The sequence below is a fragment of the Anticarsia gemmatalis genome, chromosome 9, assembly GCF_050436995.1.
Source record: "Anticarsia gemmatalis isolate Benzon Research Colony breed Stoneville strain chromosome 9, ilAntGemm2 primary, whole genome shotgun sequence".
Classification (NCBI taxonomy): Eukaryota; Metazoa; Arthropoda; class Insecta; order Lepidoptera; family Erebidae; genus Anticarsia; species Anticarsia gemmatalis.
Window position 1 is genome coordinate 359,941 of NC_134753.1, and position 26,628 is coordinate 386,568.

General features: G+C 40.1%; 3 protein-coding genes across 3 annotated transcripts in view; 2 read left to right on the plus strand and 1 right to left on the minus strand.

Moving 5' to 3' along the window:
• Positions 1–14,799, plus strand: part of Reph (Regulator of eph expression) — a 63,504-nt gene extending 48,705 nt beyond the window's left edge. The window contains exons 5-8 of the mRNA XM_076118300.1: positions 4,740–4,934; positions 5,271–5,531; positions 11,837–11,961; positions 12,174–14,799. Of these exons, the coding sequence (XP_075974415.1) occupies positions 4,740–4,934; positions 5,271–5,531; positions 11,837–11,920 (540 nt within the window). The 3' untranslated portion in view covers positions 11,921–11,961; positions 12,174–14,799. The remainder of the gene's footprint in view (positions 1–4,739; positions 4,935–5,270; positions 5,532–11,836; positions 11,962–12,173) is intronic.
• Positions 14,800–15,920: 1,121 nt separating this feature from the next.
• l(2)dtl (WD40 domain-containing protein denticleless) lies at positions 15,921–19,555 on the minus strand. Its single transcript, XM_076118298.1, has 4 exons — positions 19,385–19,555; positions 19,095–19,291; positions 18,869–18,980; positions 15,921–18,086 (listed from the first exon to the last, which is right to left on the minus strand). The coding sequence occupies exons 1-4, from the start codon at positions 19,425–19,427 to the stop codon at positions 16,432–16,434; spliced, it is 2,007 nt and encodes a 668-aa protein (XP_075974413.1). The 5' UTR covers positions 19,428–19,555; the 3' UTR covers positions 15,921–16,431.
• A 359-nt stretch (positions 19,556–19,914) lies between these two features.
• Positions 19,915–23,394, plus strand: LOC142975341 (uncharacterized). Its single transcript, XM_076118125.1, has 2 exons — positions 19,915–20,244; positions 20,331–23,394. The coding sequence occupies exon 2, from the start codon at positions 20,335–20,337 to the stop codon at positions 22,108–22,110; it is 1,776 nt and encodes a 591-aa protein (XP_075974240.1). The 5' UTR covers positions 19,915–20,244; positions 20,331–20,334; the 3' UTR covers positions 22,111–23,394.
• The last annotated feature ends 3,234 nt before the right edge of the window (positions 23,395–26,628 follow it).

Here is a 26,628-nt window from a genome sequence, read left to right on the forward strand (position 1 = left end):
TGCTATAAATAAACATGACAAACATAGACGTGAAATAATCGTATCATATTTTATCAAAACGTATTCTGCATCCTGTCTCAAGTTATCTCAAACCACCAATAAACTAACTCAACAAACTCGACTAGGTATATAGAAAACGCATGAGATTTGCATCTATTACTACAAAGATTTGTTCAACCGTAAATATGTACAAGAGGATGTTATGAAGCCTTTGAGTGGTTGAACAGTTCAATATAATCGTCTGGTGCAGCATTACACCGCGTCCTTCGCTATGTCAATAATGAAATTGTCTAGAAAGGTAGGCGGGAGACATGGACAGTTTGTCTGCGATATTTTCGATCTTAAAATTGTATTTATTGGAATTGATTTAAGTAAGTTTAGACGAGCCCACGTTCTTCGCCCGCGTAAATGTCTGCTTGTATTTTAAATGATATTTTTAAATCGGACTTACATGCTTTAGATATCGCCGAAACGAACAGAAACAAACTTATATTTCTGTTTTAATTTATAAAAAGGGTCAAAATTGAGACATTGTAACCAGGTAGTGTTGTGACACTGATGATTTCGGACACATTAACAATCTTTTCAAGATTTCATCTTTTTCCTAGCAAAGAAATGTCGATCTTGCTTGCTACTTGCTATCAACTTGGCATCCTTATTGGTTCCCGTAGTGAAAGATCGTTCTTACATAATTGTGCTAATATATGAGATAATAATAAGGATGTATGTGTCGTGTGAGCCACGGCGGGATGTTGCACTTGACTGTAGTTTACACGCGTGGCGCGCGTCCGACGTCGCGCGTCGTTGGGGCCCGTCGCCGGCTAACGACGGGAAGCGTTCCGATTATCTTGTCAATAACTGCACAAGCCGGACTCGCTAATATCCTCATTGAAACTCAACATTTAGGGTTAACACGAGACGTGAATAATATCTTGACCGTCTCATAACTTAGGTTGGTCTTGTGTTCACCGATAAAGTAGACAAATTCGTGTACTATGAATATGCTGAAAGACATTAAGAACTATTTCTTTGCAAAGCTTTTTCTGCAAATAGTAGTAACACAAAATCTACCACTACTATGTATAATTGCTTACTTCCTCAACATATAATATACTTTATACTACAACTACGTATATATATACTTCAATTTATGATCCTAATTCGTAAGTTCATTAGGCCCTAAAACCCAGCCGAACGTAACAGAAACATTACATGTATAAAAACTGTAGGGTAGTCAGACAAAGCTATCGAGTGACGTAATTGGTCCGGCTAAGCGCTGCGACTTTTTGCTGATGGCCCTCGCTCCAACTGCTATTGTTCAGCTCACTGTTCCCTTAAACGCGCATCCATTTTGTCATCTCATTGTACTGAGCTTACTTGTTTTGTGAAAATGTCTTCGAGGAAAAATGCAGCTTCTTTACAGCAACTCTGAGTACTTATAGCTGTTGTTAGAGACAAATATAACATCATACACATCTCCGCTCATAGATATACTGTGTGTTTCTGAAACGTATGTTTTTCTTGATCTCTAATTTCTGTTTATACAGACAATACTATGTTTCTAGATAAATAAAAGCGTATACATGAATATTTCCGGAGTCATATATGCTAGACTTTATCTGCGGAGTTCAATTACAGATTCCTGCTACGCAGAATTTCTATTACTGGGAATGATACCCAATAACACTTTGCTTTGATCTAAGAATTCTAGGATCTATTAATAGGCAACCGTAAACCCTTTAGGCAGTTGATATGCCACATACTCCGCAGATATGTTGTCTCTCAACCGTATCAAACATTTTGCCTCCGCGCCGCCTACATTTGTGCCACCAATTCTGTATTTAATTGGCTACTTTCATCTGGTACAGGCGAATAAAGATCGTAGCGACATCCCACTCCTGGCTCGTATCTCCCGACAATGTCCAGCTCGGCACGCCGCATTAATTCGCCACGACACGCCGCAACTAAATTACAGCCGTAGACAACCCCCCCTCTCGCATCCCTCGCGTGCCCCCCTGGCCCCGCTCTTCACCCCCTGAGTGGCCGTCACGGGGACTATTAGGCCGACACTTGACGTATACCTCAATATTTTCAGGCACGGTTCTATTAAGAGCCGGTGTCGGCGAAAATAGTGTGGCACGTCTTAAAGGATGAGCTTTTAGAAAAGAATAAGGAAGTTGGGCTTTTGGAAATTCTTGTGGATATTGTGTTGCTCGTGTGAATTCTGGAGGGCAGTGTTTAGACAGTCAGTTCAGTTGTTTAAATGGGTATGTTCAATTCTATGGCACTTGGTGCATATTCAGAATGGTATAAACAAAATACTGTTATGTTCAAACTCATTGATCACTGCATCAGCAAAACGACTATTGCCTCAAAATCAATCACACACCTTTAAACGTTGATCGTAAAAAAGACATAACGTGTGAGCGATCTTACTTAATATACGACAGATCCAGCGATGCAGTTATGTGGCGAACAGATTAAAAAGTGGCGAGATGAGAGCGGGTGAACGCCCCGACGAGCGAAAATTCGCGACAAAAAACCGACCTCGACATGCGTTCTAGTAGTTTTTGCTGCACTTTTTACTACACCGACCAATTATGTAATGCTACCGAGACCTGCATTGGATGTTTTGATGCTTAATTAAAGAGTTTTTACGCCAAATAGATTTCTGATTTCTAAAAGTGAACGATTCGCTTTGGCGAAGAGATATTGTGATGGACCTTGAGACAGTTGAGGCGATAGTCTAATCCAAGGGCAGTAAGGCAACCGAATTGTAATCACAGGTTTTGGATTACAATAGTTGCGAAAACGGTCTAGTAAAATCATTTTAAAAGTATATTTCGCTCGTTTGAAATGGTTTACATCCTTACTCTTGGAAGTTTTAAAGTCTTTCATAACAATGACAAAGTTAGTGTTAGCATTCATCATCTGTATACAGAAACGTAGGTATAGGTGCGTGTTGCGTAGTGAGCTGTCGTCTTCCATTGTGGGTGAAGAGGCTGTCCGCGCTGCAGTCAGTGCGCCGTTTATCTGGCGCGGTATAATGGAGCCATCAAGTTGTCTCAACTTGCGCCGCTCCATTCAGCGTCTGTTCAGACTCGGGCCCAAACACCGCCGCGCTCCTCCCCTGGGGTAATAACCGACACTATTGTTACACTCATTCCACGGACTAGCGAGTACTACTACTACTGCAGGGGAGGAGTCCAATGTGATGCTGAGGAAATGGTTTTGAGAGCCTCATGCAGTAGTTTAATAGTTTTGTAAAGAAGATGTCAATTTGAAAAAATACGTTTACTCCCTGGGCTGAATATTTCTTATCAATCTTAATATGGGCTTATGTGTATATGATTGTAACTATTTAAGTAAAAACGTAAGCTTGGTTGCGTGGACAATTAGCCGGCGGCGAGGCGACCGGCCTCTAATTAGATTGCGAACCAGATTTACCGCTCTGGTGGTTTGTAAACAAATTAGGTTATCAAGTCAATATAATTATTTTCAATTATAACGCGCACGAGTATGTGGAGCGCGCAAATTGTCGATCGATAGAGCGGGTGCCGACGACTGGCGCACTCCCGTCTTCACTTGACGCTCGCTTTTTCACCAACAAGACAAAACAATCCGACAGTTTTTATTCATTTTTTCCCGTCTGCCGGCTGCATAACATTTGTTTATCTTGCGCTTGGCTTGAAATTAGAAATTCTTTTGTCTCCGCACTTTTTTAATTGCAAAAAGGAAACGGAAATGGCTTTCTAAAGAAAGAAAAACGTCGTGTGATAATATTAAATGCGTAACGCCATTCCTGCATTGTTCAGTGTCGGCGAGACGCTGCGAGTTGCGTCTGCGAGTCTGCGCCACCGGCTTATTAGCGTTACTGCACACTGGCTTCTCCTGTTTAAGTTATTGCACCGACTGGCTCACTCGGAACTCGAGCACACACACAATTGTGCGCCGAACTTCCATGTTAGAAGTTGTGTAAAGCAATCAGGGTTAGGTGTTAATGAATGTTGTAGGGAGTGAGTCAGGGGTGATGTTGTCCGGTGGTGGTTCGCTCGAGTGCACACGGCTGGGCGGCTGTAAGTTTACGTACCAGCGAGATTATCGCCGGCGAGCGAGCTCTTTGTGGTGAGCCGAGGTGTGAAGGCGAGACGGTGCCCTCCGCGTCCTGTGCACACGCCTTGCACTTCTTCTTATAATGTCAGGTTTGATGGATGAAATTTTGGAAGAGCGATCCTTTGAGTATGTTCTTTGATCTTGTTCCAAAATGCCTTAGGTGTGTTTAAGGAATATTGTCTCGCTCAGTTTATATCCACTGGCACTGAAAAGTTATGAATGAAATAGAAATTAAACATTTTAGTACGTCATTTTCAAATATCCAGAATAACCGTGTAATGTAGTAGGTACGTGGGTAGGCCGTGTAGTACATCAGATGGGGTGTAAAGCGATTGCAGCTAGCTCTGCAACTTCAACGCGTCAATAATCGTGACTCATTCCAGACATCACGACTACACCGTTTCTCGTCAGTTTCCTACTCGTCTCCGAAGTATCTTTCTAAACATATATTCCCGGCCCGCGAGCCTCTTATGAACTAATCCAAACGAAGCACCAAGACGTCGCGTCGCCTAGATATAGTTTATCCATAACGCCTCCATGCAGCCTCATAATCAGCTCCCCGCGTTTACCGCACCTCGAGGCTGCGTGGTCGCGTGAGTGCTCGAGTGACACGCTGCTGGTGGCAGGTGATCAACGGCGCGCCGGTGGGAGCGGCGGGCGCGGGCGGCGCGGCGGGCGCGGCGGCGGCGGAGTCGCGGCGGCGCGGCGCCTCGTCGCCGCCGCCCGCCGCGCCCGAGAAGCGCAAGTGGCCGGCGCAGCCTTACCTCGACGCCGACGAGCTGGCCGCGCGCGCGCCCTCCTCCGACGACGACGACACCAAGGTACGCCATACTAACCGCATCTACCAGCCATCTTCCCGCGCCATCGACATTAGCTGCCATCTCCGCCATCTCCCCGTGTGTGCCTCGCTAACGCTCCGCTTTCGTGTTCTTGTCTCTTTATTTATCAGTATCACAGAAGTGAGGAAGTGTTGTATTTTTTTGAATTTCTATCCGAGGCATCGATCTATCTACCTTCTGCCCTTATTGACATTCGGAGGTGGCGATACATCGTAACCTAGTACTTCTTATTCTGTGTTAGGTGCCTCTTGTTATTTCTTTTGCCGTTTTTTCAGCCATCGAGCATCTTATATTGAAAATGTGGTTTTCCATTTCCAGGTAGAGACACCTGTTCGGTTCCGCACGTCGCCACCGCTGGAAGCACTGAAGCCGCGGCGCGCGGGCGCGTGCGCGTGCGCAGGCGGAGTGGGCGCGACAGTGGGGGGCGCGGGGTCCGCGGGGGTGCAGGCGCTGGCCGGCGCCGCGGGGGTCAGTGCGGGGGTGACGGAGCGAGCGCCGCTGTCGCCGCGCCGCCGTCGGATGCCACTGCCGCCGCCGCGCAGACACCGGCCCGCACTTGATTTTGATAAAATGCAGCAGGTATGGATCGAATCAGTAAGATTAGTAGGTACTGTTCTTCCAGAAGACCCTCATAGACTTATAGGCGTTAAAAGATCCCAAAAGTTGTCAGAATAATATGTCAATCTTGAGAGTGTGGGTAATCCATTGATGACAGACGGTTATGTTAGATACTATCGATTCCTGCTTTTTTATTCTTAGGACGGAGAAAAGGTACTCCAACTACGTAATCTTATTTACCTTCTTAATGAAAATCATTCCATTCTACATACTGAAACAGGCTTTATTTGACGAACCGGAAGTCGGTTCCTTCCCGCGTCATAACTGTACATAATAAAAGCAAAACAGATAGTATCGGTAGTAAAGGACGGGGTTGCCTCTCGGAGCGGCGGAGTGGCGGAGTAGCGGCTAGGTCACAGGCAACGAGCGCGGCATACTAATGCGCGACCTCCCGCGGTCATACCCCAATATTCACTACACATTTACACACTTTATCCTGACGTGTACGCCTTCAAGGACGACGGATAAAACAAGTATACTCGTAGGCGAAGATTGACACGTTTCTTTGTTTTGTTGTACACTGTTTGTAACGATTTAGGCAAAGACTAAGCATCTTCTTATGCTTCAGGTTTCAGGCACCTGTAGTCAATTTATAAACATATGAGCTTTAAAAATTACTGTAAACAAAAACTTAATCTCGTTTTTTGTCAAGCTCCTTGAAAGCGAAGATCGAAAAGTTGTGTTGGCCGAGCACTGAGAGGAAACAAGGGCAAGCTCTAAACAAATCCAATATTTTGCGTGCCGTCACAAGGGCACATAAAACTAGATTTCCCTGTAAAAAACAAAAATGCCAGTACGGGTGGAATATTTCCCCGGAAACTAGTTGATTAGTTTTGCAGCGGGTGCAAATCAAATTGTAGGGCAGCGGAAGTTAGTTCCAATATGGACCGGCTTGTTGTTGTTTGAGTATGCCGTAATTTCGATTCACCCTGAGGCACTGCCGGGAATAGGGCTCTCTCAAAGAGCCTTCTTTTGAGCAACCATCACAGTACTAAAAGTTGTGATGCGAAGAGAAAATACGATCAAAATAAGGTATTCAAGTATTCATATCTCAAACAAGAGTGTTAGTGAGTAAAGTATAGTAGTACTAGTCGTGTGAGATGAAGTAGACCCATTCATCACATAGCTTAGCAGTAAAATGTAATGCAGTCATGAACATGAAGAGGGACATAGATATCCCGAAAACGTTTTCAGGTACATAGGTGCAAATACATAGATCTATGGAAACATAGTGCCAGCCCTGTTTGATCCAGCTACAGGACTACAACTTCCGATTCCCATCTTCCTTTTATGTTCTCAATGTAAGAACCAGCTATTATCTACCGCTAACAATATTACCTTCCAAAATTCAGGTGAGAACCGCCACTTATCACATTAGAAATCAATTTCGCCTCCCATTCTCTCCAATCAAGACAGCCTGGCTAATTGTGAACGAGTTTCGGCAAATATAAGATCGTTTAATGGCAGATGGTTACCGAATGTTACCGATACTTACCGTTTAGTCACGCTTCATCGACGAGCGTTCTGCTTCAAAAACTGGTAGTGTCTAACAGTAGTTGCGGATTGTTTTTTTCACGGTTTTCTAGTGATTAGGCACAGCAATCGAACCCACAGTGGGTGGCGAAAACAACCATTTGAATAAAACCTATGAATAATTTGGAAAGTTATACTCTAGGGAGTCTACGATTGATACGTCTGCTTTTTGATTAGTTTTGGATTTTGTTCATCGAATTTTTGTGATGAGAGTTCACCCAACTTTGTTGTATATTTGATAAAAAAATAAAGCCTGTATTATGTTTATATACCTGTTTATATAAGCGAACGTTTATAAATAACAAACATTGCAGAAACTTCGAAATTGGTTAAAAAAACTTTGTTATTGAATCCGTATCTAAGTAGCTTGCTCTCTTCGAACAAGTAAACAACTACCAGGCAACTACTTGATATCATTTTAATAGCTTTAGCATGTAGCACATATAAAGAAAGTCTTTCCCACTGACCTTGAGTGGCCGTGATTGTTACAACATTAACATTAATGGCGAAATGTATTGAACAATAGACCGACCTTGAACACTGCGTTTTATCGCATTACATACATTTGTAATATCAACTACATATATTTATTACGAGGACATATTATTTATTTGGCAACACTCTGTTCTCCTTTGAGAAATATGTAGAGGTGTTCTATTACACATTTACTGACTCCCGTTGAAAAGAGTTGATAATTTGATACAATTTTTTTTTTTTAAGTACCACTAATGCCCGGTTTCTGAGAAACATTTAGTGGTAGTTTATCTATTCAAACTGTCATGTTTATATGAGCTTAAACGCTATTGAATAGATAAACTACCGCTAAATCTCAGAAACCGGGCATAAGACCTAACTTTACCAATGATAGATTTGACTCTTCTTTCTTTGCAAATTACGGCTATAACATCGGCCAAATCTGGGTTGACACATTTTGTGCTCCGGCCAAAAATTGTTAGGAATCTTAATCCATACAATTCACCACACAAAATATACCGCTGCATACCTATCTTACTTAAGAAGTCATGTTAAACAAAAGCATTTAATGTTCACTCCCTATTTGATACAAAGGGGTCTTCTTTTAGCAAAGTTTAAATGGTTTATAATTTCTCCGACCTTGGTGTCCAGATATATCTGGGTGCGGCCAGTTAAGTGAAGCACCCTCAGTCATGTGACAACAATCAATCGCACTGACACTTGAGTATTTTACTAACTGCGTACTAAATATATCACATGTTTAGTGAAATCAAGTGATACCTAGTTCATGATTATTGTGCGAAATACGATTTTGTGTTTATCAAAATGAATGAACAACAAAAAAACTGCTCATCCATTGCTTAGTATGACTTAAATAATTGTAGGTTAATTAATGTGAATGGTAAATGAGGGACTCGCCAAGGCATTAATACTGGGATGAAAAATCTTGTAAAAGCCATTTCATTCGCCATGAAATGCTTTTTACGAATATTACATGCCGGTTCTTCTTACGGATAAGTTCTGGACAGCTCATCTTATAGATAAAACAACAAAGCAAACATACTGCAACTCTTTGTATCTTCTTTACGATAAAAATACATTCAATATAAACTACTGCAATTTCCCGCTTCTTTGTCCATATGAAAAAAGCCTGATATAAAGTACCCCATGTTTTTTTTACGTGACTGAATATCAAGTCATAATTATTCCGTCCTTACAAATCTTCGGATTTATGCTAACGATTGCTTCAATACATAGCCCACTAATCCTCGCCTGCTATGCGCAGCGCACGCACACAGCTCATACAACCGTGGTCCACACATGTCGCATACGATCACATGTGGCCCCAGCAGTTCCCACGGACACTCGCATGTGATTGCCATCTACACCATACACACAACGTGTTACCGACACTTTACCCCAAGCTGAGATCACTACCCGTGATATACTGCTGTGTTAGTCTATCAGATTATTGTTTATTTATTTGGCAACCGGTTGTTTCAAGAGATCGTTATGCCCAAATATAAATAAATATGATCCTACATTTCGAAAGTGTCTTACGTTGCACTGATTTTAATAAAATTTTCCATATTGGTAGACTTAATTCTGGATAAACGTACGTAAATAGAGCTCTACTATCATACTGAGTCAATGATGAACCTGGACAAGAAGAGATCGTACTTTTCGAGATAAGTTTCAGCTAGCATCCGCGCTATCCGTTGATCACCACGTGGTATTTCGATTTTGTTTATAAATTATACAAGTCCTTACAAGCAAGTTGCAACGTGTGTAGAAATTATTTACAGTGCTTAATCTATTTTAGCTTAGGTTTTTATTTCTATAAGTCAGCGTACTATTGTTATCATTTGTCATCAATTCTATGCGAAAACCTTGGAGTAATTCCTAGAATCTCGTATTTCATTTCACAGAAACACGAGCATTGGATTTCGTAGAAAATCTATGTTTGCATTTGACTACTAATAATCTTTGCCTTGTACGGGGACAAGGCCAAGCTATTTTTTATAGCTGAACCAACATTTGATCAAATATTTGTCCGTTTAATCTTGTTGATATAAACAGATTAGGTTTAACTTCCTATGTGCTAGTTATCGTAGGTATATAAGCGTATAGGCTTGCACCTTTGGTGATAAGGTATCAGCCCTTATCGGGCGGTGGGTCGTTGACCCGGTGCATGCGGGCGTGTGCATCTGATACTGCACTAGTACAATGTGCGTGATGTTATCTGACAGATGCGGTTTGTTATTGTGCTGCTCGAATTTACACGTTTTTACTATTAACTGGATTTTTATTGTGTAGCCATTATATCAAAAATTTAATGCCTTATGTTGACTCATATCATCTTCCCTGTTTTATATTGTTATCTTAATCGACCTGGAGTCCTGTCACAAAAAAAATGTGCTTTGACTTTCTGATACTATGTGACAATCAGTGGCTTATTTTCTACATGGCCCAAGTCTTTCCTTTCATTAAATACTTTTTTATTTAAAGTGTCGGTGTTTATAGTATAAAGTTTCTGAAACAATAGTATAAACCATTGTGGGGATAAAAGATGTATAGCAATGTCCTCTTATCCAGAACATATCTGTTCAAATAACTGTCAGATACCTACCGATAAAAAATCTGTTAGTATTACCCTACTCTAAATGAATCAAAGTGATATTGTAGATCTCTTACACACAATAATGTATACAACACAAGACTCCCCAAAGTCCAAACAGATTCGTTTCGCGTTGTATCCGCGTTGTATCCGTCTGCTAATTGCTTATTGATTCTACGCGTGCCAAATCTATATTGATATCGATGCTCACATGCATGACACACTTGGACACTAGTCATAGAATTCTGTCTAAAACATAAGATATTATAATGGCGGATAAAACAATCGTTATAATCAGTAGCGCGATTCTGTACAGTTTGTACTTTCGAGTATCGAGAGTTTGACATTAAAATGTACTGCCAAAATAGTTTCTATGACGCCCGCTAGAGGCGCTGAACCAGTTTTCATAAAAAAAAATCGGTAGCTAGCTGGTTGACGGAAGACGATAGTAGTAGACAATTGCGGTACAGTTTTATTACATTCCTAACTAGTATCGGCCTGGTCCAGTTCAGGTTAGTTATGGTTATTTGACTTCAAATTGTGAAATACCACTCGTCCCAACGAGTTACCGTGAAGGGAAGTGTGGAATCAATTGCTAACTGTCTCTAGGCCAGCCGATCAGCTTTACTTTTCATACTAACGTGTGATAATTTAGCTTTTCTTAAAGAGAGGCTACAATATTTCATAGTAGATATTAGTGAATGAGTGGTCCTCATTGATGATGGTGTGAGTGGAGCGAGTAGAGTGCGGCATCAATGGGCGACATTCCGCGCGCGCGCAGACCGGCCGCCAGCGCCCCCTATATGGACGCGCCGGGAATTAAAACCAAGCAACTTAGGCTTTTTGCACATATCCACTAAATAGGGCTACCATGCCTTTATTTCGCTGAAAAATTTACAATAAGCCTGATTCTTCTACTTTGCTCTTGTCTTTCTGTAGAGAGCTGTGTTTCAAAGGATCCGTGATTTCCATTTCATACGATTTAGAAATTCATCCGTTTAGCTAATAAAATTACCTATTGACGGAGTTAACAAACTATAAAGACGTAAATTGTATTCCAAATTGACTTGCCTACCGCCATAAAAACAACTACAGCTACAGTCTTCAGATCTCCCCTAAATCCATATCCCATACAACATGAGTGATGTATGTTAATGACAATGAGTACTCCTGGCAGCCCTGTCATCAACTAAATACTAATGTCGGACGTCTGCAATACTTAGTGGCGACGTTTTTGTGGTGGTCCGCGCTCGTTCAGCCACCGAGTCTATATACGGAGCGGTGAGACGCGTGCATGCTCTCGCCGCGCCCATCACACCACTCGTTTGATGAGGAAATACCGCTTTTTGTCTCATCTCAATAAGGCACGGAATTAGCTGACAATTGGACTGAACGCACCAAAAACTTGCACAGATTTTTTCTTATTTGTTTAATCGTACAATGTTTTCAAATCTTCGTTGGGACGTTGTTGCAACGATCAGTCAGATTAATTCGTTACTTTTCAGAAATAGACACTGTAATTTTTTGACTACTCCCTTGGTGATAAAATCTTTGAACTGATGCGGCATTTGAACGAAAACGATCGATGTTTCTTCATCATATGTGTATGAGTGTAGTGACCAACGCTAATGTTCCTCCGCAGCTGAAGGTGGGCGGCGGCGGCGTGCGGTCGTGGCGCGCGGTGGGCGGCGCGCACGGCGGGGAACTGTCCGTGTTCTGCTGGTGATGCCGCGCGGGCCCGCTCCGAGCACTGCCCGCCAGCGCCAGGTAACATACACACTATTACACACACTATACACTGTATTTCCTGCACTGTATCTTACCTCTATCTGTATATCCTCCATTGCCCTTGTTCCGCTGGTGATGCCAGCTGTATACTCAAACACAGAACACTCCACTTGCAATGTTTTCTTTGGGATTTTTTTGTTCATATTATAAACTATCAGAAGTGTTGATTAATGTACTATTGTATTTTCCAGATTATCAGCGGGGCGCCGCACGTGTCGCCGCCTGTGTCCGCGCCACCGGCGCCCGTGACCGCGGCGACCGTCCGCGACTGTCCCGCGACTGTCCCGCGATTGTCCCGCGATTGTCCCGCGACTGCGGGCGCGCCCCGCGACTGTCCGCGACTGTCCCGCGACATGCCGTACAGTGTACTTACGTCCCGCTCGCACGTCCCGGCCCCGCGCCCCGACACGATATATGTGTTAGTCTTAACTGTCTGTAATCGATTCCCGTTTAGTGCAATAAGAAAATTTAAAATTCCCTGTATATCCAGTATCCGCATGTTAGGTCCGTGATGTCGGGGCGCGCCACCACGGGGCTCTCGACGCCACACGTAGCCTCATCGGATGGACCCTGGTCAGTGGTCACAGACCACGTGACGAGTCCTGCTCCTGCCGGCGAAGTATCAAACGATGACGGCGACTCGCGTCGATGCGCCCCCCCACCCCCCACACACACTCTCCCCGCTACTGGCGTTACACCTACCGAACTAGGGAGACCGTACTCTATCTACTATCAAATATTTAGCAAAATATAATTAGGTTATTGAATAAATAAATGTTATAATGTAAGTGTCCATTTATGATCAATTTATTATACTAGTAGATCAATGGTTGATTTATAAATTGTGAATTAATATTAAAGTTTTGTGTGAAGACGTTAACTTTCTGGGGAAGTTTTGAATGCAACTAAAGCAAGTACAAAATATAGTTTTTTTTTTATGAATAAAAGAATGTGAAAGGTTGATGGATACTGATAATACTGATAAATAATTAGAGATTGCTCTGTTTCGACAATGGCGTAGTTCTGTTTGGTTCGGTAGTGTTTGTGTGCAGTAGCGCGGTGTAGTGTAGTCAGTGTGCTGTTGTTACATTCACTGAGAGCTCGGGTCGCGGCGGCGCATGGACGCGGCGCCACATCGCTCCAGTTCCTTTGTAAATCGCACTCTAATAAATGATCAAAGTACAAACTTACTTAACTATGTAGTTAACAGCGCCTGGGAGTCGAACCCGCACCGGAGCGTCGGCCCCCAAGCGACGACACTAACGTTTTTCGAAGAATTTACTCATTTTGAATACTGTGTTTTTATCCATCAGTTTGATACTCGGTAATAGTCGATCTGAAGGCGGGATTTTGAATGCATATTTAGTTAACGACGTCAACGAAACTACGAGTTCATAGGAGGCCATCGCAGCGCGCTGTGCCCTAAATTACTTTTAATTTGTCTATTGTGATAAAATGGTATTGTAATGATATTTCAATGGACTGAGAGAGCGGCCGAGCCACTCCGTACTAGTAGAGGTGTGAGGTTCGATGCTCGCCTCGATGCTGATCTCGAATTGCGACTGAGCGCGGGCCCGCGCCCGCGACACGACACGTGATTCCTTCATAGATTAACGTTTATATTTTACCAGTTTTAAAATGTCAATTGATATGAAGACGAGCGCTCGCTCGGCTCGCTCGTCGTTCGTACAAGTTATGTCGGTTGTACTCTAGTTGTAAACTTATGTTAGTAGATTTTAGCGGGGCTAAAACATTCTGTTACTTGTATTGTGTTATAAAACGAAAACAAAAATATGAAACATAATAATATGTGGTGCGAGTGGATTCAGTGAATTTAACGATAAAGACATTTAACAAATTTTCAAATTAATATGATAAAAAGTACTAAGACTTTTTTAAAAATCGCTTGGATAAAGATATTGTATGTACATAGTGTTAAGTCGTAGTTTAAGTGCAGACTTAGATGTAGTAGGTATAACAAATTGTACGGCGGAGGCGCTCGGCGCCCGATCTATTGTTAACGACTTGTCTTTTATAATTGTGTTATTTTTTATTTCTGCTATAGTTTCGTTACTGACTTCATTGTTATCGATCCCAGCCTGTGAGCCTGCCCCGGGCCCGACACCACTGACCGCCACCGACCGACACTTGACCGCCACGTGACCGCCACTGACCGGCGACTGCGCCGCACTCACGAATGTCGATCTCCCGTTTAGCGAACATCGTACCTGACTAAAGTACGACTTCGCTAAATGTCGATAATATTTTATGCATTCGGAAAGCCAGTCGCCCATAAATTAAGTTAATGTTATCGAACGATTATTATCAATATTTCTTTTATAGAATATTGTATATTCTGTCCCGTGTGACGTCACCGCGGCTCGCGCTCATAAATATGCCTAAGTTTGTAGTCGGCGTCTGATTCAGAGAGCGGTGCCATCCTCCTGACTAGTGGTACTAAGAGTAATTGTGAATAGTGGACATTTTTGTATGGGGTTTTGTAGGGGATAACATGCCACTAGTCAGCACGATGTTCAACTAGCTCTCGACAAGTGTAAGCATAAGTTCACATAATTTTAACAGATATTGTCGTTTATTTTTCTAACAATTCTGTTCAAAAACTTTGTGAAATATTTGATTTTTTATAAGATTTATTGGAATCAGATACCGTGCGCGTGCGCAAGCCGCGGAGCGTCACCTAGCGGAGCTCGGGGTCGAGTTGTTTGCAAAAATCAGTGGTGATATTTTACAAAATAATTTATATTATGTTTTTATATATTAACAAGCGTAATAAAGAGTGAGCAAAAGCACATCTTACATCGATGTTTCATTATTCCTATATTATTGTTTGTGAAGTTTCCTATAGGTACAATTAAAAAACTCTCTCACACACACACAGCTAGATCTGGCTACGATAACAACTTTAAATGATTGAATGATTGTACACATTATATTAGTCCTACTGCTTAGGACAGAATCTTTTAAGACATGATCTACACTACCTCTAAAGGCAATAAAAAGATTTGATAATATACCCTCTAAAATCACCAATATAAACTGTGAAACAATATAGATAAATGCTATTTATACAATTTGACCCGTGATTTGACACCATAGACATTCTTACACCACATAAACTCCTTTTATACCACCTTGACAAGTCTTATTAAAACCTTTTGATTGTATTTGTTTGTATCAGTCATTTTGTCAAGATTAGTTGAACGTATTTTATCGTTAAATCTTCAAATACATCAGTTAAATACAATCAGAAACACAAGACAACTAATATGGACACACTCATAGTACTCAACAAACCGTTACGGAGAAAACCTCAAAGTAAATCGAAAATTAAGCCAGCGACATGTAGCAAGAACACAGCTACTCCTATACCCGCCGAAGAGTCGGCACTTAAAAAAATTGAACCAATAGCAGAAGAAAAGGGTAAAAAAGAAATAAGTTTCGTTCAATTGTACAAGGAATGCCTTGAATCTGATAGTGAGTTGCAATCTATCCCTGAAACAGTTAAACGTAGGCATTACAACACTCCCATGAGGGAGTTTTCTAACGAGTCTATCGTCACGCGCTATAAAGACTTGCGGTATCAGCAGCAAGCGTGGAGGGAAGATATAGAACGCTTCTACGGACCCGACTCGAAGGTGGATGTTGTGTTAGAATTGGATTATACTCGTAAATTTCAATAGTTGTTGACTACAGATATTTTAAATTATTTGTGATTGAAGAATTCAGCAAAATAAACACAAGCGAAACTGACAGTCAGTTTTTTATAACAATTTGAAGAATAAGTGGTTTAGTAGTAAAAGACTTAAATTTAACTTAGGCGAAGATGAAGAGTCAGTCGCCCTTTTAAAATTGTAATATTATACTGACGAAAGACTGTTTATTTAGGTGCATTATTTGGGTGGAAATTATAGACGTTATAATTTAAATATTGATTTATTGAGTAATTGAATCCATAAGACTATAAATGCAATAAATAATGAGTAATACAATCATGACATGACGTTCACTTGATATTAAGATTAATTCAGTTGTTCACTCGAGTCTAAACAAACTATGTAAAAACATGTAAGAATTGACAGTATTAAAATAGCATGCAATCGGAATGAAACATTAGCTTTAATATTATATCAAAAACATTCATTTGTACTATTGTCACAAGATATTATCCAAAAATAAAATGGGATCTATTGATAAGACACCTGAATTTGGCTATTGTTGAGACTATCAACCTCATTGACATTATAGGAACATTATAACTAGCCTACTTGATCATTCACGTAACGGAAACAGCACAGAATAATAAAGCAAGCAACACTTTCACTCAAACAATTCATTAAAATGTATCACACAGAAAATTGATAGTAACATCACTTAACACTTAAATATTCTAACAAATCAGTCCATTTTATTCTACTTAACATTAGAAGACTATTTTTCTTTGACAGCTACACTAAAATATTTAAATAATGTTCTACTTTTCTTACTAGATTTCGGAGTTCTCTCCGAGACTGAGTTCCTTCGGGCGGGGAAATTTTCCTTCGGACTGAGCGGCGCCGGTAAATTACATTTATCTGCTATATCATTACATTTGCCTTTCCTCTCGCGAACCATCAGCGTCAACCAATCTGTAGGCGTGTCTTTCTTTTTGACCGGCGACATCATGCCGAGGTGAGGAGCCTGCCCGTCCACTACGAAGTCTGGCAAATTTTTCGTCGGCGTTGTGAACGACAGTATCCTAACTTTGCTCGGAGACACCTGCACTGGCGATCTGTTGTGTACCGTGCTCGGCGATAGAGGCTTTATGCCTTTCGGCGACAGCAGTTTACAGCTTTTAGATTCGTAGTTCTTAGTGGGAGTCATGAAGGAGGACCCCGCTTTTGGTATGTAGCACCAGTCGTTTGAACTCTCTATATGGCATCTCTTGGGTGGACTGTCCTCCAAGACGTCGCCGTGACGTTTGATCCCCGACGGCAACAGTTTGGGTTCCTCCTCGACAGTCTCCAGTTTCAGTCTCTTTATCGATATCTCTGCGTCGTCGGCATCTTTGGAAGCGTTCATCAGATCTGTGAGGCATCTCTTAGTCTTTCTGATCGAAGCACTGCCCTGAGGGCGAATACGTTTAGCACTGTAGGAGCCAGGAGTAGTTATTAGTTTTCTCTTTAGTGAGTTAGGAGTTTTATCAAGAGAGCCCCACTGCGGCAAGCTCGCGATGTCTGTGCGCGGTACGACTTCGGCGCGGCCCTTGAACTCGACGTCGGAGTCGGGGAACTCGTGGCCGATCCTCCAGATCTTGTGCCTGGCGTCGTCACTGCACGTGACCACCTTCATGTCTCCCTTCTGGCACCACGCGGCGCACGTCACCTCGGCCCAGTGCCCCGTCAACTTCACTATCGGCTCTGAGTACTTCACATTCCAGATATAAGCGTTCTTATCACTACTACCACTCACTAGGTACATACTGTCGGGACTCAGGCATGTTTTGATGTAGAAGGTGCTATTCTCGTGACCGATGTACCTCTGTTCCGGGAGAGCATTGTAAGTAGAAATATTAAAGCAGTAAATAACGTTATCCATGCAGCTGGCGTATAATCTCATTCTGGCGTCATCGATTATCAAATTCGTGTAGCCATTTTTTGTTGAGCTGCCACAGTAGGGTATGGAGTGTTTAGGTAATGGTTCTCTTTTATAAATGTTGTAATTTTTGCGTAAATCCCACACTTTGATGTTACCGTCGCATTCGCCGCACGAAATGAGAGTCATATCATCCTGGAACACTAGACCGGTGATGCTGATGGCGCGGTGGTTGTCTAGTCGCGGACGTTTGCCGTGAGAGCCGGGGGTTTTAGGGTTAAAGCTAGAGTGACAGTTCATGAGGCAGTTGTCTGGTTTGAGAACTACAGAGGGTTGGTTGTTGGCTCGTATGTCCCACACCAGTATGTGTCCGTCGCGGGCGCCGGTGGCGAACACGGAGGGCTCGGTGGGACGGAACACGGCTGTCTTCACGGAGCGAGTGTGGCTCGAGAACACAAGCACGCGCTTGGGAGCTCCTTCAGCGACATCCCAGAGACACGCAGTGTGGTCTCCTGTTAACAACATTTAACTATGTCAAAAACGTCACAAAACCTTAGATATTATTTTATCCCACAGTTACACACTTAAAAAAAATACAAAATAATAAATACTGACAATATGATTTCAACCTACACCTACACCCCTTTACCTACACACCTAGTATGAGTGAAAGACTTTCGTTGGTGGACCGAAAAATTAACAAAAATGCAGTACTTCTAATATGTTGTTTGCATTATCCAAAACTGTTCCAAGAGATGTTATTATGATGGCCAAGAATGTTTCTCAAGAATTCTCCTTTGGTTCACCATAACATGTATGTAGTTAAATACTGATGGCTACATAACATTGAACCAACATAACAACAGAGCTACATCATTAGACTGAATAATTGTTGATACAAAAAAATATCCGCATTCCGTTTTCTGTTTCCATTCCATTCCGGAACTTAGTAGAAAACTCAAAGTTATTAAAATGGCCATAACAGTTTTAAAATCTGATGATATGAAAAAGTCTAGGTAAAGGTAAATAAAAGGTAGGTTGGTAGTAAAGGTACCTATATGCCTAATGATAAAAAAGGGCAAATAATTGATACACTTATTCTCTAAGATTGAGAGAGAAGGGTAGGTTATAAGCTGTGAAAAGAATTCATATTATATTTTATACTGTTTGTTTATCATCTAATAGAACAACAAGAGAATCTTTTTAAAATTGAAGACATAAAAGGCATGTGTAATATTGCATAATATTAAGAATAAGGAATAGTTGTAGCTAAATAAATCAATCCAGAACTCACCGGACACAGTAACAAAGTTCATATGTTGTGGCATCCATGCCAGATCAAAGACAGCATTGTTGTGGCACTGGAACCCTTCTAGTGTGCTCGCAGTCGTCAGATTAGATGTATCCTGCAAATACCGGCAAACAGGTCATAACATGTTTTATTGTCCACACCATTGGGCCCAAGCAGAGATTTAGCAGTAGTTATTGATCTTAGAGCGAGTAACAAATAGTCAACGAACCTGTATAGCAACTCTGCCATCCTCATTCGCAAGAGCGAGGATGTGTTCGTAACCGGGAGCCTCCGAGAATCGACAAGCGAATATCGGCGGATCCTGGTCAAAACTAGCCGCAATGTTAGCATTCTGCAGCCCATAGAACGATTCCTCGCTGTCCACCACCAACCTCTTTAAGATGTTGTCGTAGTTCAGCCGACAATCTGTAATTAATAATAATCCATCCGTGACAGTGCACCCGTAATTTCATAAAAAAATAATCAACATGTTTTTGAGTAAGGTTTATAGGTACTTACAAATGCCGAGCTGCCGATCGATCAAACACTGGATATCATTCATCTTCAAGCATTATCAGACGCGCTGGAGAATCGAAACTCATACGATATCAATAAACTCTTCCATAGAAATTTGTAGAAAAATAAACAGGCATCAAGTCTACTCGCACGTTAAGGCGCGAAAAGTGGGGAGGATAATGTCAAAAAATGTGAAACGAAACGCTATAACAATAATTTTCGTTCAAAACAAAACGTTTAGATATTTTTGTAAATATTCATACATTTTATGATTTTAGTTTTTGTTAATTATTTGCTACCTATTATTTTATTTCGCCAAAAGATTTACCATGATACGAAACACATTTTTTTATTACATATTAAAAACTTTAGGTTTTCTTTTACTATGTCGCTTTATTCATAGACAAAGTAAAGCTGTCCGCTCTCGTTGGCATTCTTTCGAACTGCCAAAATTGTTATCCAATCCAGCATTGTAAATGAATCCTGGTTTCGTAATTCTGGTCCTCTCATTGGTTGTTGTTTTTAGTTTCAGAAATATTTGTCTATGATGAAATCCAAGCGCGTTTGCTTTGCTTTACTATTTTGTTGTGATGATGTGAAGAGAGAAATAAAAATTTAAGTTGATTTGTATCATTATCTTGCATAACTGGGTGTTTTTGTAGAAAATAGTTACCTATATTTTAATGTTACGCTTGTTTATGTAGTTTCAAGACTCAAGATTTCGAGAATTTTGCATAAAAAGTAGTATACTATAGTCGGTACCGTACGGCTTATATTTCGCTGTGATTTGTATATAAGTTGTGTAAATTCGTATGTATCAAGGGATTCAAGCAAATCAGCTTTCATTTACAAGAATCCTAAAAGTAAGTATATAAACGTAAATATATTTATGTTCGGCCAAAGTTCGTTACGTGGACATAAAGTGATAAGGAAAATTTTGAATTTCCAGGTGTATGGAATGTGACAATTACGCGAAAAATGGACTCGGACGTTCGAAGGTGGCGGTTGAGGTCTGCTGGGCGGGCCGGGTCGGGCTCGAGCTCGGTGCTGGTGGCGCGCGCTCCGTGCGGCTGGACGTCGCCGCTGGCCTGCCTCGTGCGCCTGGTGTCGGCGCGCGTCACGTCACTATGGTGCCCGCGCACCCCAACTACGACTGTCTACGCGCCCAGCCGCCTGACCATCCCTTTATGAGCGCCATGGACGAAATATCTTATTGGATTTACACCAAGCGGGCGCCGTGCCTCATGAACTATGATAACGTTATCAAAAAGCAGAGTGAGGAGGCCCACTGCTCCAAAACTAAACCGAAAAGTGTTCCCAGTGTCGCCGAGGTGCCTTCCCCTAAGAAGAAGAGGAAAAGAAAGTTGTCTCTGCTGGATGATGAGTCGGGCTCCATAGAGAAGCAGCAAAATGTATACTTTGACACTTCTCAGAACAAGAAGCAGACTGTGATGAGTAGCTGTAAGTCTGACACCCTCGGCTCAGACATTGATTTCAATATCAAAAACTCCTCAGTGCAAGGAAAAACTAAGAAATCTAAGCTTCAGAAAAACAATAGAACAACATTGCACAAAAAGAATAAGGTGGTGACATCTACACCCAAAGTGTCACAACTCAGGAGGAGCTTGAGACAAGCGCAGCAAAGCCTCAACAATAACAGCCAACTTAATAGTTCCTTTGAAATATTTAATAATAGCAATGTTAATGGTCACAATCACAAACATAATGTAATAGAACAAAAATCTACAGATAAAGCTAAGAAGTCCACTGAGCTACTGGCAGGCGGGGACCAGAGTGCTGACAATAAGAAAGATACTGCAGTTGAGAAGTTCAATAAATCTAAAACTGAGGTGCTAAATGGACAGTTTGAAGACTTGAGTGATGTGTCAGGGTTCACAGCCAACTATATAAGGTCTACTAAACTGCAGTCAACTAAAACACCAAGAAAATTAAGATGTAAGAACAGTAGAAACTTAGTAAAAGAGTCTCGCCAGAAAGACACCACTATGGTTGTTTGTGTGAACAAGTCTGTCAACACTATGTCTAAATGTGATGCTTTGAATGAAAGCACAGAATCTGATAATGTTGTCAACTTAGTCACTTCCAAGAGTATTGACAAGCCTACTAAAGTGACTAAGAGCACATCTGTGATGAAGTTAGGTGATTCCAAGACTGGTAATGAGAGTGTCAACAACAATAAAACCAGGACAAGAGCTAAAACAAGCCTAAATGTGTCATTCCAGTCTGTAAACAGTACATCTCGGTACCCAAAAAGGTACAGGAATCATTCAAGTACTCAGCAGGAAGGAGAGGATCACCCAGAGGAAGTGAGCCAGTCTGACAAGAGAAGGAAAGTCAGCAAGAATTCTAGTGAGTTCAATAACTCAGACAGGAAAGAGAATCCTGAAGCTACCACTGTGTCAAGGACAAGGAGCGGCAGGAATATTGGACTCACACTGCGCCAACCAGAGAACTCTGTGCTGGTACTAAGTAATTCTACAGAACAAGTGAGCTCTATGGCGAGCATTAATGTAGCCAGTCCAGGGGTGGAGCCTAAGGAGAGGAAGAAAAGGCGCATCACCAGACACTTGCGCTCAAAGAAAGTGCAGGACAAGCATGCCAGCTTACAGCGGGACTCACTGAGAGACAAGAGTGGTTTTGCAGCTTGCTTCTCTGACAGTGATGAGGACAGTGAACCATTGAAGCAGAGGAAGTTCTTCTGTGCATAAGATAAAAGACTTTTACTTCCATTGAAGTGTAGTTTTAATGTAATATTGTTAGACATCTTACGTAGATAATGTTCCACTAACAGGGGTAGAGAGTAAACAGTTGTAAAAAGTATTCACAAGTATATTGCACACTTACTGATTAAATTGAATTAAGGACTTTGATTTATAATATTGAAACAATGATTTTATGTATTAAATGTGAACTTAGATTTTAACTAATCAAATGAATATTAATCACATAAAATTAAATAATATTATGACCTATTTATAAATCCAGGATTGCCCCCTAGTCCTTATTGTAATTCTAATTTAATCATTGAGTATATTATTGCTCTGCCTCTGTGAGACTTCCATTGCTTGAGGAGACTAGATGTATAAATTGCTCAGTGCCTATATATCGAGTTAGTGCACATTGTATGATATCAGCATGTTATATGTCCATGTTAGCATCTAGATAACTGTATTTAACTAATGAATATGTAGTGTTACACATACTCGTTATATATTGGTGATATTGCTGTAGCGGGACTGTATTACATAACTTTTGCAACAACTTTCATTCTTGATGAATGTTTATTATTAAGCTATCAGATATTGAGAGGTGGCGACGGGACGTTTTGAGACGAGCGCGGGAAATTCGCCATTTTGAAAAATAGTGATTGGAAAAAAGACATTAGCGTTAATAGCGCGACGTTGGTTTCGAATATCAGGCCACAGATGTGATTTGTGTGCGAAATTTTTCGTTATGTAAAGTGCCATTGTATATTATAATGTATTGTATGTTAAGTATGTAAGTTGATCCATGACTGTGGCGCACTGGGGATAGTTCACTTCTATAAACGTCAGGACTTGTGCACAATGTTTACAACTATATTTTACACCATTTGTAAATGTTTAATATTGAAATATTAATAACTGCGGACCTTTTACACTCGGTCCCTAGGTTGTAATTGATGTTTATAATGAAATAACTATAGTCATATGTATTTTATGTATTGTATGTATCTATTAAGACAGAGTAATGATAATAGACTTGCCATAGACTATGAGCGCGTATTTAGTATTTTGTCCCTATAGTATATTATGATCTCTCGTTAAATCTGTTTGCATTTAAGGGTCGCCTTTTAAAAGGACTGAACTATCTCTCTCTGGCATAATAATATGTATCGAATTTTTGACTATAGGGTAATAATTTTTATTTAGTTTTTATCAAATTTTGTGTATTATATTTTGTAGCTTTTATGTATTTAAAATTACATAGTAAAGTTAATCTTAACTGTAAAAGATCTTTAATTTGTTTTAGGTTACAATAGTCCCTGCTATACATGAACGATACAGTCAGTTTTCTTTGAAAGCAAAAGTGACAGAAAATGTTACACATCTGGATAAGTATCAGATACCTTTGAGATCGACTTACGACAGTGGTTTTCATACATAAGCTGACACTTTATTTAACAGACAGGTTACGTTGCACTCTTTTTTATATAGTTCCAATTGTCGGTACTTTGACACAACTACATACCGACGATTTCGCAACAATATAAAATTAGTAAAGACCGAGCGAGGGTAGACGTAGGGACTCGCGCTACAAGGAGAAGACGCAGTTACTTCGGATTGTCGATCACGACCGGTGTAACTTGGACGAAGCCGAAACATCGTGTAACAGACGGTACTGTAAACTTTAAAATATTAATCGCGTATATGAAACACCCGTTTACAGTAGAATTATGTCTCCAATCGATAGTTAAAACTCATTAATTTCTAGTTAACTGTGAAGTTTGCCCTTTGGTTATATTAAAAATAAGTAATGATGTGCAGTATCGAAAAGCTCACCAATTCGCCGACAAAATTAATCAGAAAAACTGACATTGCCATCTAGCGGTGTATAGTGGAACAGTTCATGTTTGCAAGCAAAATTATAATACACTAGCTGACCCGCGCAACTTCGCTTGCGTCACATAAGAGAGGTCATAATTTTCCCCGTTTTTGTATTTTTTTTTACTGGTAATCTGCTCCTATTGTGCCTTGTGAAGGTACTGTTGAGTAGTACATGCGTGAAAGAGTAACAAACATCCATACATACATACTAACAAACTTTCGCATTACAATTTTAGTAGGATCAGTCTACCAAATTTCATCAAAGTTTTTCAATAGTTCTTGTGTGAAGGTAGTTTGAAAGAAACAATCATGAGGAATGGAATGTTGCATTAAAGTTAATAAAAACTTTGTATGATACGTTTGTGGGGTTTTCTCTAAAAGTACTGAATTATTTCACGATTTTACTAATACAAAGCTTAATTATTCCTTAACAACAACATATGCTTTTTTCACGAAAAATATTCTCAAAATTATTTATATCTCATAATATAACGAAGCCGCGCTAAGGCATATCCGCCATTAAAACAGTTGCCATGACAACGGAATTTTGTTAATTCAATGTCATTATAATATTGATTATTTGCGACTTCGTTTTTTCTTTCGAATTTTCCCGGGAAATTCGTCATTTTCCCGGGGTAAAAAGTAGCCTTTGTCCTTTCTCGGGTATGAAAATATCTCCATACCAAATTTCATGCAAATTGGTTCAGTCGTTTAGGCGTGATTGAGTAGCAGACAGACAGACAGACAGACAGACAGACAGACAGACAGACAGACAGACAGACAGACAGACAGACAGACAGAGTTACTTTCGCATTTATAATATTAGTATGGACTAGCTGACCCGCGCAACTTCGCTTGCGTCACATAAGAGAAAATGGGTCTTAATATTCCCCGTTTTTGTAACATTTTTCGCTGCTTCTCCGCTCCTTATAGTTGCAGCATGATGTTATATAGCCTAAAGCCTTCCTCGATAAATAGTTTATTCAATACAAAAAGATTTTTTCAATTCGAACCAGTAGTTCCTGAGATTAGCGCGTTCAAACAAACAAACCCTTCAGCTTTATTATATTAGTATAGATAGATTCACGGAAAGACGAAAAATTAGTTTGTAAGGATCGTAGTCAGTGGCGTTCTTTAGTGTCTATAGGAAAAACATTAGTCCTCCACTTATGTTGAAATAACTAGTCTTCAGAATCAGAATACGAGAGCCACGGCGGAGGTGGGGTATTATTTTTCAAAAATTAAAAATTTCTAAAGGCGACGACGTGACGTTTATGATAATAATACTATGTTTACAAGTAGAAATGTGAGCTTTTAGTCTTAAAAGTAATGACACACCTACTATAATATTATTATTAAACTAGATTTGCGAGTCGCGAGACAGAATCGCGTGATATTCCTTATGAATATTAATGTAGCATTAATGACAAACATCAAAAGCATCAGTTATACTACTGTCTGTCTGCAAAAATTCTCATCTTAACGAAAAACATCTTAATAATTTAATAAATTGTGTATCAAATAAGTTTCAAAATTGTCATTATATTAAGTCAAGAGCTTACACAAATAAATTTCAATACATAAGAGATATTAGCTCAAAAATAAATCTAGCCATAGATACAATTGATTACAATACTAAGTTCATACCGCAACGAAAAAAAGTTCTTTTTACTCCAAATAAAATAAGTTTTAATAGTAATTGTAAAGAACAGTCGAATAAAAAGCGTATTTTACAACAAAAAACCATCACAGATTACTTTTATCCGGTAAAAGAAACGGTTAATACACCTGATATACCTCTAAATTATACCAATATAACACATGAACGAAATAATAGTTTTTTTCGTCTATAACTATATTCACATAATGCATCAGAATATAGCCGGCTTAATTAACAAATCCGACATGCTAGCTGTACAACTAGATGAGCTCTCATGTTTAAACAAAACAGTCGATGTTTTATGTATTTCAGAACATAACATGACATCTTCTGATCAAAAATTACTTACATTATCGAATTACAATTTAGCTGACAGTTACTGTAGAGATAATAGAAAGGGTGGAACATGTATATTAGTCAGAAGTATTCACGACTACGAAGTTTTGCCAGAAATCAAACAATTTTCTAAAACAAATGTTTTTGAATTTTGCGGTATAAGACTTACTCAACATGATATTATTATCATATGTATATACAGAGTCCCGAAAAATTTACATAAAAAACTATACCTAGATCTCTTTTTCGATACGTTAGAAAATTTACTACATCATATTGTAAGCAAAAAAAAGAATAATAATATAGTTCTTTGCGGAGATTTTAACATAAACCTTTTAAATGAGGATGACAACACAAAAACTTTCCGTAACCTAATTGCCGGATTCAATTTAAAAATACTTATTCAAACACCCACTCGTCTGGGTAGTGGCACCTGTATAGACAATATCATTCACAATAACCGTAAAAATGTAGGTGAAGTAATTGAGACTGCCCTTTCTGATCATACCGCTCAGATATTAAAATATAACGTAAAAAAAACCTGTTCCATCCATTCATGGAAAAAGGAAGTTAGAGATTTTTCACCAGAATATGTGGGAAAATTTATAGAGTGTATAAAAAGTTTAACATTTTATGAAATTTAC